This window comes from Copadichromis virginalis, linkage group LG5, assembly GCF_057382275.1.
Source record: "Copadichromis virginalis isolate Kocher_CV1m ecotype Utaka linkage group LG5, C_Virginalis_male_GT1.1, whole genome shotgun sequence".
Taxonomy (NCBI): Eukaryota; Metazoa; Chordata; class Actinopteri; order Cichliformes; family Cichlidae; genus Copadichromis; species Copadichromis virginalis.
The window spans coordinates 33,836,968-33,852,695 of record NC_140622.1 but is presented as its reverse complement, the minus strand read 5'-3'; the positions used below and the strand labels follow the sequence as shown (position 1 = coordinate 33,852,695).

At 41.9% G+C, this 15,728-nt stretch overlaps 1 protein-coding gene across 1 annotated transcript in view; it reads left to right on the top strand.

Annotated features, from left to right (window-relative positions):
• The first annotated feature begins 5,073 nt into the window (after positions 1–5,073).
• The window catches only part of anks1ab (ankyrin repeat and sterile alpha motif domain containing 1Ab), a 54,455-nt gene continuing 43,800 nt past the window's right edge, over positions 5,074–15,728 (top strand). Inside the window, exons 1-2 of the mRNA XM_085457457.1 lie at positions 5,074–5,123; positions 5,628–6,060. Of these exons, the coding sequence (XP_085313583.1) occupies positions 5,767–6,060 (294 nt within the window). The 5' untranslated portion in view covers positions 5,074–5,123; positions 5,628–5,766. The remainder of the gene's footprint in view (positions 5,124–5,627; positions 6,061–15,728) is intronic.

Below are 15,728 nucleotides of genomic sequence, written 5' to 3'. Positions count from 1 at the left end.
TACAAAATAGGTGAAAACTGTTAACCACCAAACTCTTTGGCTATCACCATTTCCAAGCTGTTTAATTAGAAACACACTAGCAGGTAGCCAACTGTTGCCTCCTTCAGTTTAGGAAACCTAATTTCCCATATCCTTCAAATATTTCAGATCTTACTGGTAAAAGAGAGTCTGATAAAATTCACAAAACAGCAAAGTGAGATTACTGACAAAACCCCACTAAACTCTGAGAAAAGATCGTATCTCTACCCTCTAGTCTCTCTTTCTCATGCCGTCCTCCTCTAACGCTGACGGATATCCAGCACTACGTCTTCACTCAGCCGTGCACACTTGCCCTCCCATTTCCCTGCTGAGAGGTCAGTGCTGTTCGTGTCTGCTGGAAAGCTTTCACAGGAGCCTCATCTTTAGCTACTCTGAGCTAACAGCAGGTAGTTTTGCTGTTGCCTCTATTTGAAGTGATTCATTTCATCCCTTGACTTTGAAGTGTACAATGAAGGAACATTTGTAGTGTTGCCGAGTGTTGATTCAGAGAGAAACACTTGTTCTCAGTAGCTCCAAAATGATGGCAAACGCATGACTTTTGCTGCTGAGGTCCCGAACGTGTTTCGGGGTTATTTCAGAATGTGTATCTGCTGCGTTGTTGCCCTCTAAATGACCTTTTTTCTAGTCTGCTAAGCACAACTGGATTGAGTATGATATCAATCCTTGGACTGCTCTGCTACACCAATGATAAATAGTAATAATTCCCACTTTTGGGGTATGTGAAAATGATAGCATGGATGAATGGCATCCCTGCTGCCTTTGGGAGCAGAGGACCTCAGAGGTTAGCATCAAAGCATTTGGGTCCATGACTCTCGGGTTAATGTACTCTAAATCTCTCCAAGGCAAACATGTGAAAAAATGCCATTTGGATCTACGCATTCACAGGCATGCAGGGAGCTGTATTTCACTTTTTTACGATTTTCATCAGATGCTGATTTGCAGCACTTGTTTTGGAACTTATCTGAAGGTAATAGCGTCCTCGGTTGATTAACTTTATTAGATCTTTACCCAGTGGCCTCATTCTCTGTGCCTGTAATGCCGACTGATTAGGTGGGAACTGCAGGGCACCAAATTGCAGAGAAGGATAATGATTTACATGCGGGAGTGATGAGAAAATGGTATTAGAAGTTTTGAAATGTTATTAAAAATGTCAGTTGTAGACCTGGATACACATACAGCAGGTGCAGATAGAACAAGAAGAATCAGAGGAATCCTAAAGAAGGATTCATGTGTCACGGTGTGCAAACAATTTAGAAGCACAAAATCCACATTCACAGGCACAAACCCCGTGCACTTGAAAACACTGCACTTCAGCATGTGCGTTTACTGTATACACTGCCTCTCTGTGACTTGCACAGTGTGCATGTCTTTGTTAGAAGAGTGTTCATGAGTCACCACTGTCTTTACCCTAAGGCTCAGCATCCAGCCAGCTGAAGGAGGGGATGGATGTTTTATTTTTGTCTCTCTAATATGGCGTGAAGACATCATTATCTCGTAACGTTTTTTTTTTCCAGAGCTTTTATTGTTTAAAATGGCACTGAATACGTGTATAACTTAAACTGTTTCATCATTAGACGTTCAATCCAGCGTGCGTCATTAGGAAAGGGTTTTGTTATTGCGAGCCTAAGCAGCGTGTGGCTGTATGAACCCTCCTCGGAGAACGAAGGATGTTATCTTTTCTGTCATGCTCATACCAGCACTGCCCATGGGGAAGAGGTGAGCATGCAAGGAACTTGGCTGATTGAGGGCACAGGGCACAGAGGCGAGCTGTGCACTGCTATGGCTGCCTGTGAATACTAAGGATGTCTCACAAGAGAATCTTTTGTCAGCGTCAGCGCCCTTTGAGAAGAGTCATAAATAGCACAGGGGGTGTGAGATCTTGTCTACATTCCTGCCATATCATCAAGATTTCCTATTTCAGTGTTTAAAACCTTTGTACTTAACAAAAACTCATACATATAATCGATAAATTATGTAAAGCTAAAAATTTTCTAACTTTCTGACACGGTGAGGGGCGATCATATTAAAAATCGCCACATTTCGAAAGAATTTCTCATGAAGTCACAGTTCAGGTGACTATAAGCCCTCAATTTTAGCTACATTTTGATACATTTTTTCACCTTTTGGCTCTGTTCGATGAAAGAGCCTTCTTCTTTTGCCTGCTCTCTTTAGGGGTTGCCACAGTGGATCATCTGCCTCCCTCACCCTCACTCCCTCTAACCCTATCCCAGCCATCCTCCTCTGTCGCATCAACCCTCTGCATGTGTTATGGTCCTGGGTGTTTGACCCACCTCTTTGAGTTTGGGGCTTTCACGTTCTTTTGGAGATTATGTATCGGAATTTCAGGAGCAGGACCAAGCATCCAAACACACTCCTTCCGGTTGTCATCTATATAGGTTCGTGCCCCACCCTCCCTGCCTCCTTGTTCTCCATTCTTTAACTTCTTCACTTCTATTTAGTACATGGGGATCTGCCAGGCCCGGGAGCCATCGCCAGTCCTCTTCGATGCCTTCCCCAAACCGCAGCTCAATTCATGTCAAAGCATTCACTTTTACCTACTAAAACGCTGTTAAACCTAAAATGAGGACGTGGGCCCAGCTAGTGAATTTATTGTTAAATATTTTCTGTTTGTCAGTTAGTTTGCTCATTATTTATGCTGTCATCTTTGTGTTATTCCTTAGCATTTTCAGTCTTCAGTGTTTAGTTCCATTTACTTTCTCTGTTTCCTATCTTATTCATTGTTCCTGCATTCTCCATTTAGTTATGGTCCTCACTTCCTGTTTTATTTTTATAGTTTCTCATTTCTAGTGTCTTGAGTTTAATTCACTTCCTCTCCTGTGTAATTGTATTTGATTACTGTGACTCTTGACCCTCCTGTGTCCACTTCCCCATAACGACTTTGTATGTAGGTAAGTTTATTTAAATAGTGCTCTTCACAGACACAAAGGTCACAAAGTGAGACAATTAAAACACAACTAATATCAACGGAGAGCCTTTAAACCAGAAGACAAATAAATAAATGAATTTAAATAAGTTTTTCAAAGACTCCACAGAGTCAGCTAAACGAAGCTGGAGTGGTAAACCGTTCCCGAGGCTTGGAGCCACAGACTGAAAAGCTTTGTCCACCCAGTTTTTTTCTTGTGTGTACTCAAGCTCTTCCTTTGTCTTTTGTCGCAGCATCTGTTAACCTCCTCTCTCTGTTTCCAGACAGTTTGGGAGTTTGTTTAGTTTTCTGATAGACTTTTTTTATGAACTTTTCACCAGCCAAAATAAAGGCTCACTTTTGATTCTGCACTAGATCCATGAGCCTTCTCCATCTTTTATTTCTGAGCTTCATATTCACCACCTGTTGTCCAGAGCATCAACTACTGGTTCGAACCATCTCAACCCTGCCTCTTTAAGTCACCAAGTCCAAAGGGCTCAACCTGAGCTCCCTCTCTGATCTACGCATGTCTAATCTTCTCCTGTCTTTTTTTTGTCAGTGCCGCCGTCAACAAACCATACAGCGTGGTAGGTCTCACTACCATCTTGTAAATATTCCCTTTCACTCTTGCTGTTCTCTTTCTGTCACAAATCATCCCTGACGCTCATCTCTACCCTGTCTGAAGAGTGATATTTTCTAGCAGAAACACTGTCTGGTGTCATCTTAAACTCTCCTCACATGTAAAATGAAATCCACTCAGCTTTTTTTTTTAATCATTACTTTACATGGTTCTAAAATTGTGTTACTATCTCACTATGCCTCTACCTCTCTCTCTTCAAAGACTCACATTTACCAGTTAGCAAAATATCAAATGAAATTTGGTATTTATTTTAAATTCCTAGTCCTGCTTTCCTCTGAGGCCAAAAAAAGAGTTGTTCCCAGGGCTTTTATGTCTGTGCTGGATTATGTTGACGTTATTCGTCTGCAGGCATCCTCGCGGTGTTTACACAAGCTTGATGGATTCATCACAAAACTCAAAACTCTTGCTGTTGCACATTGTATGCTTGAAGTGGATGAACTGTTTTGTCCTCTTGTAAACTCATGAACAAGAACATTTGGTTTTGCAGAGCCTACAGAGTTATATCCTTCAAAAAAGTATACAAAAAATATGTTTTTGGTCTTATGGATGAATTACAAAAACGAAGGGGACTTTTAAAGATGCTGCTTGGGATCAGTAGCAAAAATCTGTTCAATCTTAGTGAGTTGGTCTCACCAAATGACTAGAAGAAGCAGTCACATCTGTCTGCAGCTGTATGCATGACCCTTATTACCCCTGTTTTATGCTTAGTTGATGTTTCAAATCCATTTGCATACGTGTTTAATGTGAATACCTGTGTGCACACTGGATGTGTATTGCACATAATCCTGATTGAGCTGCTGCCTACAACTTAGTGAGTGCTCTTGCAAAGAAGATTAGATTAAAAATATAATCATAAATGATAGTAACAATGAAAATGGCACCAAAATCAGTTTCACTGAACTGTGAATATTTGGGCCTCAAATGGATTTGTGATTATAATATATGAATATGTAAGCGTGTTAGCGATAAAGCTTCAGGTCAGGGAGAATTTGCAGAGGTAAGAAAATGGGAGAAGCTCCGGGAGGAGCATCCTTACTTTTTTGCCAAGATTTTAGGTCACAACATCAGAAAAGAGTTAGGCCAAGAAAAGAGTTTTAGATAGGAATACGCTGTGTATAAATAGGTATACTGCACAAAGGTACAACGCTAGAAATCTCATTGGTATTCCATACAGGTTCAGTAAAGGTTTGAAATACTTTTTAGACTCTTTCTGCTCTACAGTAACAAAGCTAAGTAACTCAATAACCTCAATCTCTTCCATGCACCCACACTGGTAGACACACATGAACGACAACGCAGGAATCCCGACTCTCCCTCCTTTTCTAATGGAGCAGCCACCCAGTGCGTCAGTAACCTGATTACCCCAGCTGTCAGTCTGAATAAGGCCAGGCTTCGGGATCCTCCCGTCGTCTGATCCTCACTACAGGATAGAAGCAGTCCTCCTTGAGATTTTGGAGCAGAGCAGGACGGACACAATCACAGGGAAGGGAAAGAACTGGTAGGACCAGAAAAAGCCAGCAGGTAAGATGCAGTAGTTAAAACTTTGATTCTGGCTTCTTTGGTTCTGGTGAGTCTAAGTTTCTTAAATATTTGGGAGAAGATTATATTTTAAGGTAGACACATTATGTTTTATATTTACAGTATAAACACATGTGCTTCTTGCTCTATCTAAACCTGAGTTACCCTTCCAGATTTCTTTGGGAGTATTCACTTTTAGGCTTTGCATAACTAAATAAATGACTTGAACTGATGATAAAAACGGAATTATTTATTTTTTAAAAAGGCTGCATGTGTGGATAAAAGCAAGTGTAGGAGTATCAAAGTGAGCAGCCAGTTAGTAAGGGGAGGGCTACAGGATACAACTAGTGGGTGGACCTTGATTATTGTTTCCGTGCACAACAAGTCTCTCATTTGTGCCGTCTTTACCTCAAAACAGGAGAACTTTGAATGACTTTGAATAAGCTGCTGCGCAGAAAGATTAACTGATCCTTCAACATCTATATTTTATTAATCTGCATCTTCCAGTACATCTGTTGGCTTTCCACAACTACAAGCTTAAAAACTCCACAAAGACTTTGGATCACTCTCTGGACTGACTGAACAAGTTAGAGTACGGCAGAAAAACAGTGAAGGCACTGAGCTGCACTTGGCAGCTCCAGAAGCAATGGCAGAGTGCACACCGGATGTAAACCCCACCAACGTAATCCAGAATCCAGAGGCTGACATAAAGGAGCTGAGTGAGGTTTCGGCTGAGTCTGCATCAGCGGGAGCAGCCAAAGTCAGACCTGCAGACGCGGGGCTGATTCGAAGTTTGTCCAAGTCAGACTCTGATTTGTTGGCATCGCCACTTGGAGAGGAGGATGGAGGTCTGGTTGGCCGAAGTGGGTCTGTGTCTAACTGCAGCTCTGGGCAGCCATCCATGGAGCGCATGCCTTCCTTTGCCTCTGAGTGGGATGAGGTAATACTCAAGTTCTAGGGATGGGGAAAAAGTGGGAGGGTGTAGAGGACAGAGGGAGTGGTACTGTCACTATTCAGGCATGGACAGGCTTTCGAATGGAGCGTGTTAATGTCTTTAAGAGAGAGTGTGTTAGCAAGTGTGAATGTGTGAGGGGGAAAACAGAAAACCAATAAGAGAAGTAACTCTGGATTAGTGTGAAAAAAGACAAATGAGAACGGGCGAGGCAGTGCATTTCATGCTAGAGGAAGGAAGGAAGGAAGGAAGGAAGGAAGGGAGAGGGGGAGAGCGGAGGCAGCGCAATGAGAGCGATCAGGAGTCCAGCAGAAGCAGTGATAGAGTAACTTTACCCAGGCTGTTGGCGGAGAATGCCTGCGGGCGAGTGCTTGAATGCATGAATGGCTTGATCACTTGCACCGACCTCCCTGTAGCAGCCCTGGCATCCAAGACTAATTGGGCTTGTGCTGTCATTCCATATCCACTCAGTACATGTCTCAAGGGCCGACCCACGCTTCCACTGTATCCGGCTCTCTTCTGGCTCCTTTTCTACGTCTTGCGCCATCTACTTTCAGCCCAATGTGAATGGTCCTCCACCCCCCCATTATCCCCAAAAGCCTTAACTTGTGATTTCTGAGCACTTTGGAGCATCAATGCAGTACACCCTAAAGCACTGCAAAAACCACGGAATGAATAATCATTTCTTAGCAGAACTTAAATGGTTGGAGACAACGAAGACAATGGCTGACGACTGATAATATATTATTAAATTATACAGCTTAGAGGCAGAGCAGTACAATTTTTTAAAATGTCCACAGCAAAGTAGAACATATCTGACGCTTCATGCCTGGTGCTTATTCCCCATCACAATAATAACGTGAAGGATTTTAATCAGATTATCAGATTAAGTTTTGGCATAGTGCCATATGTCATCAAACCCAGCTGATATCTTGGCTAGCAAATGGTTTAAGTCGAACTGAAATGGCTCTTAAGAAAAGGCTTTAGTTGTCTGCAATTTATTTGGGGAACTCAGTTCTTCCTGCTTGCATGAATTTTTTGCTATCAGTGCTTAAGCAAAAGCTATTGGCTCCACTGATAGTTGCAACGTGACCGATTCGTTTCTTAAAAATCAATCTTTTTTATGCAAAACAGAAGAGAAACTACAATTGGGCAGCCAAATGAGCAATACGAAACCCTTTATTTTGTGGATACTCTTTCATTACATCCACTAAGACTTTATATAAAAGATGGATCTAAAAAGTCACTGTAATGCAAATGTGCATTCCTTAATGTCCAGCAGGGAAAAATGGTTGCAAAACAAGGTCACATTATACACATGTCTTTGAGGAAACACTGCTTCTGCTCTTTTACTCAATTTTATTTTTATTTACTCATTTGCTAGCTTCAAGTGTTATTGAATACATCATCATGCTCAAGTTGTAACTTGTGGGTCCAAAAAGAAGGTAAAGCAGGATATAGTATCCTGTAACTGTTAGATCTCGCTTGTTACATCCAGTTTAAAGCCCATAGATCAGCTAATGTTTCACAACAGGACTTCACTTAACATTGGGTCACATTGTGCTCACTACATCCATCTTTTATATTCAGTCTGTCATCCATTATTTTTGGTTAGGCTGGGACTATTCCAAAGTCCAGCATCTGAAGACACTGCTGTCAGGTTTCAGTTATCCAAAAAGAAAGTTTTCCTCACATTCTGCTCTCTGTGATTGTAAACCAATGCCTGTGATTCTTGTTTTCCATATATTATCAGTTGTAAGTAAATCTAACACAAAACAAAGTAAAATTCATTTTTAAGATTTTAGAATTTGTAACGTGCACCAGAAGGACAGCACTTTTTAGTTTCTTTTAGATTTCACTGATTTCATAATTTTATATATCTAATTATTTAAGATTGCAAATTCAAAGAAGACTTATGTTTGTATGTATGACTTTTAAATGACAATTAAACACAAAATGCCTTCCCTTGATGTCAATGATGGCCCTACAGGCTCCAGAAATCACGACTGCTTCCTAAAAGTTTAAAAGCCTTTACTGTTATTTTAAGTGTATGTATACTGACTGCACTGGAAAGTGCCATATGCCTGTTGGGGAAATCAGTTTTCTTTTCATTTTTTCTTCTATATTTGTAATTAATTTACAGCACTTTAAGCTTTTCTTAAAGAATGCTCAGAGTGAGTTGTTACAGTAAACGTTGCCTAAATCTGTCTCACTGTGACCATCAGTAAGACAGCTGACTTGTTTGTCCTTTTCTTGACTCAGTTTTGAGCCTGTTTGGACTTGATTCAATTTTAAAAGATTTATCTTAAACTAATCTTGCCTCATGTTTTAATGAAAGCATTTTAAAAAAATATGTTCACATTAAAAACGTATGGTTTGTACCATATGTTACAACAAGGGCTGCAATGAAGCAGTTTAGGGGTCCGAGACATCTTGAACTTGGATCTCTCTCTTTGTCAGCCCTGCATGCCCTGTGCCTGTTCTCCACTCCACCCCTGTTCTCTGACAGGCCTGTTTACCCAGGCTATGTTGGGTGGGGTGTCCTGTTCTCAAGGGCATCCTGTTTTGCAGCTGTCCTGGAGTGTCTGTTTCTCTTCCACATGTCAAGGGATTTGTTTGGGTTGGGGATATGGGTGTGGGTGAGGCTCAGGGCAAAAGTTAAATCAGTTTGTGCATACATGTGTTTATATACACTATGTGTATATATACAATAGCACCAACACTTAGGGAGACTTACACCACATTTTTATTGCATTAGCAAATAAAAAACAGCTATCAAAGGCATTACATTAAGCACAAAATGTTTGTTATGCTTAAGTTCAAATAAGGACAAAAAAGTACTTGGATGCTCTCTGTTAGCATCAAAGTCATAATATTTTAGTCTTTGCTTTCTGTGTTTTTACTTGTAGATCAGCTTGACAGCTTTCTGTTAATAGCTATGGTGAAGTTTTTCCATCATGTTTCAGTCAGGAAAGCTTTCAGAGTTCATGATTCCTTCAGTGAATAGATACAAGTTCACCTGAACACTGCCTCAAACCTGCATGCATCCACCACCTTGCTTTGTCATAATGTGCCAAAGCAAGGTGGCCTGACTGAAGATTCCCCCCCTGGCTTTCTCCATACCAGCTTTCTAGCATTAGATCCTTGTAGGTTGAATTTAAAACCATCCAAAAATAACACAAGTTTTAAAAAGCCTTACTGTGCATGTTCTTTTGCAAATTTAATCCTTGCTGCCTTATTCTTTAGGCCTACAAACGGTTTCTGTCATATCACTCTCCCTCTGTGCTTGCTCTTTCTACTCAAATGGCCTGTGAGCTGAATTTGTCTTGTTAATCCTGTTGATGCGTGATATGATTCTTGTGTTTACCAAATGTAAACACAAGAATGTACAAAACCAATGACCCTATGAAATTGCCTTATGGATCTTTCTGAAAGTCTGCTGATCCAATTATTGAGCCAATGTATGTCATAATGCAATCAACCACCACATTAAACATGAAAACATCAATGCAACGTACCAGGCCTAGAGGGGGACTGGGCTTCAGGTCATATAAATAAAATCACTTTTGTGGCAGTACATGCACACAAAGAAAGCCAAACTGTGTACACATACTGGCATTCAGATGATCTCATTAAAAAAAGAAACCTGATACATTTAAAACATTATTATATCTGGTATGTTATATAATTATAAAGCATTTTTTGTTCTCCTTTATTGTGAAAAGACTTGTTATTCTATGAAAGTTTTATTTAAACAAAGGCAGGCATTAGTTTTTGTGATGAGAAAGCTTTCCTTTCTGATACTGTGGATCAAAAATCTTCAGATTAGCCATTAGTTCAGCACTTAACGTTGTTGGTGTAGAGAGTGATACTACTGTGTAATGCTTTGACGCATACAAATCCTTGTGGATTTGTCTGTAGTGTGATTAAACTAAGCTTTAATTAAGGAAAATACTCAGCAGAAAACCTCAGAGCCCTGAAATGGCAGACATCTGCAGGGTGAGTGGTGCTGCTGCATCTGTTGTTTCACATTTATGACATGAATCATAATGTCCTGTGCTTGTCCTGTCAGCTGTTGCTCGATTACTAAATGATATTGCTGACATGTGCCTAGGACTTGCACCCTTCATCAGAATTTCTGCCTAAAGTAAGATTGTTTTGACTCCATATAATTTTATTTTATTGAAAATTCATAAAACAGATGAACAATTACATTTCCTGCATCCTTCATATTTTTGTAATTGTCCCAAATTCAGTTTAAATATGTAAACTGTATTAGTCGATATACCTTGGTTGTAAAGTTGTTTTATTTCCTTTCTGTCAAACACAATAACCACAGGTGAGGGTTTTTTTTCAATGTTTAGAACAGGTTTCATGACTTTGTAATGAAGTATTTCCTTTTGATTTTCTAAAATATTTTTCCTTTGTGAATTTGACTCTGTTAGCCACTTCTCCATTTTAGTTCTTTCCCACTACAAATAAGCTGTAAGACCAGGAAATGCTGCCTGCTTCACTGTCACTCTGGAAAGCTGAGGAATATAACAGCCGGGTGTTCTGAGAAACCGTCCTACTTTGGCAAATTGTAGGCTACCTGTAGGCAAATTTGACTTCTGACAAACCCTAACCATAACCATAACAAATATTCACAATAGCTTAAAAAAATGAAGTAAATTTGGGTTTTGTGTTGTGCGCATATGCAGAGCATGCGCAGAAACAAGGGGTAGGATAGTTTGTAAGGTAGGATGGATTCCCTCACCTAGTGGGGGTGAGGGGTCATAGTTTGGTCCCGCCTTCACTGTTGTGATTGGTGTGGGGGTAGGGACAGGCTTAGGGAGTCGGGGGGTTCCCCGGAGGCATCTTCCTTGTGGGGCTCAACCCGGGGTAGCGGTCATGTCCAGTTAGGGGCTCTGTTGGTTCTCAGGTGACTGTTTCCTCGTGGCTGCGTGCAGCGGGGCTAGGGGAGGGTCTGTGCTGACGGACGTGGGTTACTGACCTGGTAGCCTGGCTGCCCCTGGGTGGGTCCGGGATGGGCGTGAGGTTCTGGGGGCCCTGGCCAGGCCTCGGGGGATTGGGTCCTGGTTCAAGTCAAGTCAAGTCAAGTCAAGTCAACTTTATTTGTCAATTCTGCCACATGTACAGGACATACACAGAATAGAAATTGCGTTACTCTCAAACCCTAGTGATTAGAAAAATGCAAATAAAATAATTAAAAAGTAAAAATTTAAATAAATACAATACAATTTTACGTATAACAAAAAAAAGCTATGCAATATACAATATACAATATTCAAGTAAGAAGGCATAGTGGTGCAAAATAGGCAAATAGTGCAAATGGGGATTTAGTAGTGTACGGTAAGAGATAGTGTAACAACAAAGTCTTATGAGGTCCAATGCTTAAGCAGTCCAATGCTCCACAAAGTGACTGGAGCAGGCCAGTGAGTGCGTCAGAGAGTGAGTGTGTGTGTGTGTGTGACAGAGTTCAGTGAGACCGTGGTGGAGAAGAGGGGAGAGGGGGGCAGAATCGGGAGGGAGTTTAGCTTCCTGACAGCCTGATGGATGAAGCTGTCCTTCAGTCTGCTGGTCCTGGCCTGGAGACTCCGCAGTCTCCTCCCTGACGGCAGCAGCTTGAAGAAGCTTTGCATTGGGTGCGTGGGATCAGCCGCTATGCAAAGGGCTTTTTTAGTGAGACGGGTGCTGTAAATGTCCTGGAGGGAGGGGAGAGAGACACCAATGATCCTCTCTGCAGCTCTCACTATGCGTTGGACGGTTCTATGGCAGGACGCATTGCAGGCTCCAAACCACACAGTGATGCAGTTCGACAGGATGTTGCCAGGGTTGTGGGCGGGTGGGTGCATGGGGGCCCAGGTGCCGCCGGTGCGTCGAGCCACCTGGGGGGCACTTCAACTGGTGGGGGAGATTGTCACATCTTGCAGGAGCTTTCCTCTCTTCAGGAACTCTCTCTGCAGGAGGGGGAGATACAGGAGAGGTGGAGGAAGATCTCAGCCTGGGCATCTATTGTCTCATGTAGTCTGGAAGATGAGTGGATGGTGGGGTGGGTGCAATTTTCTCTGTGGTGGGGTTGGGTGGACTGTCCCGGGCCCTGTGGGGCCGGGAGGTGCTGCTGCACTGGGCCCCGGTCTGGATGGGCCTGGGCCCCCTTTCCCTGGCGGGTCGCGGAATATGGGGGTGCCTACTGGGAGGGGTCACTTGCCCCTCCCTTCCTTCCCTCCCCATCTCCAGCTGCCTCCCTCTTCCTGCTCCACCACAACCACCCACACATGCAGGGCCTTGGAGTAGGGGTATGTCACCAGGGTGCAGAGGAGGCTACCCCCCCCCCATTCTCTGCGGCCTGCTGGAGCGGGGGGGCTAGGAGGAGGAGTTGGACGTCCGACTGCGGTCTGGAGTGTGGGGCCTCCCTGCTGCTGCGGAGTCGGGGCGGTCTGCCTCTCCCCACCGCAGGGAAAAGGGTAACACCACCTGGGTCTGGGTGCAGTTCCCCCCTCCAGGAGCAAGGGTACCTAGACCCGGTTCGTAGAGTACGCTTGGGGAGTGTGATCGTGTGTACAGCGTCTCTTTATGTCTGTCTCCACGTTGGTTGAGTGTGGAGTAAGTGCATATGAGAGCATGAGGGTGGGAATGGATGTTTGTATCTGTGTGTGCCTGTATGTCTGTGTCTATATGTCAGGTTGGGTATCAGACGCCACCTCTCTGGGGACATCTCAGGCCCTCCAAGGTTTGGAGGCCTATCTCCCACCACCACCACTTCCCCTGCCAGTGGCGGACTCCCTCAGACATCGGTGCGTTGGTGGTTCTTTGTGTCTGGGGATGGGCGTCCAGGTACACACCGGCTCACTCCTTGGCGGCCGCTTATCGGGGCCTGGAGCCTGGGGCTCGGTCGGGCCACTTCGGAGGTGGGGTGCCCCCGGCCTCTTGGCCTGGGGCTCGGTCACTCAGGCACAGCTGGCTGCCGGCGGAGCTCACGGGCGCGTCACTGCAACTCCCCCTGGCTTCTGCTCCGCGGCTGCTGAGTGAGCCCTCATCTGGGACTCTCCTCAGCTCTTTCTGGGACAGTGGCGCAGCTGCCCCTCTGTTGGTCTTCCTTGGTCTCTTGTGTTCTGGGGGCCTCTGGATGTCTGGAGCCTGGATCTCCTCCATGCCTGCTTCATGCCCTGGAGGACGGGGCTGTGGCCCCCCCACACCCTCTAGCAGATCATTACATGAAGGAACCTTTTAAAAAAAACAAGCGCGTCCATGCTCACAGGTGTACACATGGGTGATCACACCCACAAACTACACCCTTTTTGGCTTCTACCTCAAAGCACACTGTGTTCTGTTGATCTTATGTGCTGCACAATAATGTTTAATATTTAGTATTTACTGTCATATTCCCATATATCATTGTGATGTTGTTTATTCTATTACTCTTGTTCTCTTCTGCTTGCTTTCTTTTTTCTTTCTCAACAGGTGATCCAGGTGATCGATATATGCATTTTTTCCCTTTTTTTTCCTGCCCATTCTGTTGGTTTTTGTTTTTTGCCAAAAATAAATAAATAAATAAATAAAATAAATAAATAAATAAAAAGACTTAATTAACAAAAAAAAAAAGAAAAGAAAAAAAAAGGATGGATTCCCAGGACACCGGCATTAACTTCAACACCACTGATGACAGCAAAGTTTGAACTACTTCTGATTTGTGGTGTCTTGTAAAACAAAATTCAAGTTCAAATTTGGTTTTAATTGTTTGTGTAAAACAAAATTACTTATGCATACATATCTAGGTTAAATCTTACAGCCCAAATTAGCTAAACTAGTAGCTAGCTAGCTTAAAACAGGTGCAGCTGAAGTTTGCTAACATTAAAAAACAAAATGTCTCATAAATCAAATAAAATTGTAGCAAGTGTTAATATTTTATGGCAAGGGTTATGGTAATTATTATTAATTGAGAATAATTTAAATGGCTTGTAAGTGGTGATATTTATTTTAAAACCTGATTTACACTTTTTTTTCAAGCACAACTATATGTTTTATGAACATCCCACCAAATCTAAATATTCCAGTACATGATTTTATGTCAGCATCCTGCACTATTTTTGTTTGAATGTATATTTTAATTATACAGGAACAAGCAAGTTTTTTCTTCTTTCTTTGAGGATAGGGAAAAAAGCACTAGCCTGTTAATAAAAAAAAAAAAAAAGATTATCTGTCAGTGATGTGATTTGAGCGTCTACGTTAAGCTTCAAAAATGCATCTTAGACTACATCTTGCAGGCCTTAATAACATTTATTAATAACTACTCAAAGATAAACTACTATCCAGTTTTACCATTACTGTTCCTGTAAAATTAAACAACATTTTTAAATTGGTTTGATGGTTATTATCAGTAGCAGGCATTTAGCAAATTTCTCCCAGTAAACTGACTACTTTCACCTTTTACTACTTTTACATGTGGATTTAGTTGTGAATTTCTCCTTTTCCCTTTTTGACATAATGCTACAAATAACTTCAATTATAAAGTAATTTTCACTTCAGTCATCTTAATGTCGTTAAGGTGATTGGCATCGTCAGTACATGTGTTGAACGCTCAAAAGCCAAAGGTTAAGCAGCCACATATTGCAGATGCTTAATTGGGTTCATTTCTGCATGTACTCAAAGTTTCCCAGTGGTATTTCTGGGGTTTCAAATTATTCTGTGGTTATAAATCACACAAGCTGATGTGGCCCTCCAATATATTTTTATCTTGTTAATTTCGTTCTGTTAAATATTCACATGCTTTATGCATGTCATAAAAAAAATGAAAAGGGCACAAAAATATCTTAATGTTGTAGATTACAGCTGGTGCCAAGTTTTTTACAGTATGTGCAAGCTGGTTCATAATTTATACAGCGAGCTACAGCAGAGTGAACACATTCCAAGATCTGGTTTGACAGATGTGGTACATTAATATGAGAGTAATGGTGTTTTCAGGGGGCTTGGTGGGGTGAGGCACAGTCCTGCTTCTGATGCCGTGTTGTCTGTAACATTTCACAACAGGTGTATCAGAAGCAGGAGACTGCTTCCACACTGCTTCCAAACTGCTTTTAATGCAGTTTTTGCACATGTGCAAGAGCTGAAACTATAATTCCTTTCAAAAATGGGAGTTTAAAATTTTGAAAATAGAAATTTCAGATTGTACATTTTAAGATGTCCCAAACTGTCGAGCCTAATCAGCATCCTCTCCTATTACCTGATTCCACTCTTTCCAGGCCTCCTCTAGCATTAAGATCACCACAAAAACTGTGACCTATGATCTTCATGGCATGAGTTCAGCTCCATTAGCAGGTCCATGTAGCATAGTTTTAATTATAAAACTGCATCAATTTAACATCTATGATTTAGAGTAACAGAAAAAAAAACATATTAGCACCCTTTTGTATGTTTTCTGGTATTTCACTGGAGAAATCTGCATTTGCATAAAAGTGAACACCCTTTTTTCAAATTTGGTTGATTTTGTGACTTGGCACAGATATTTATTTGGAGGGTTTTTTTGACAAGCAGGATTGAATAAAACTTTATTATGAAAGTTACATTTAAGTGGCCCTTAAATTTATTGCAATGTGAGCTCAACCTAAGCTAGCAGCTTTCACAATAAATCTTAAAATATTTCTTCCTCAAAAGAA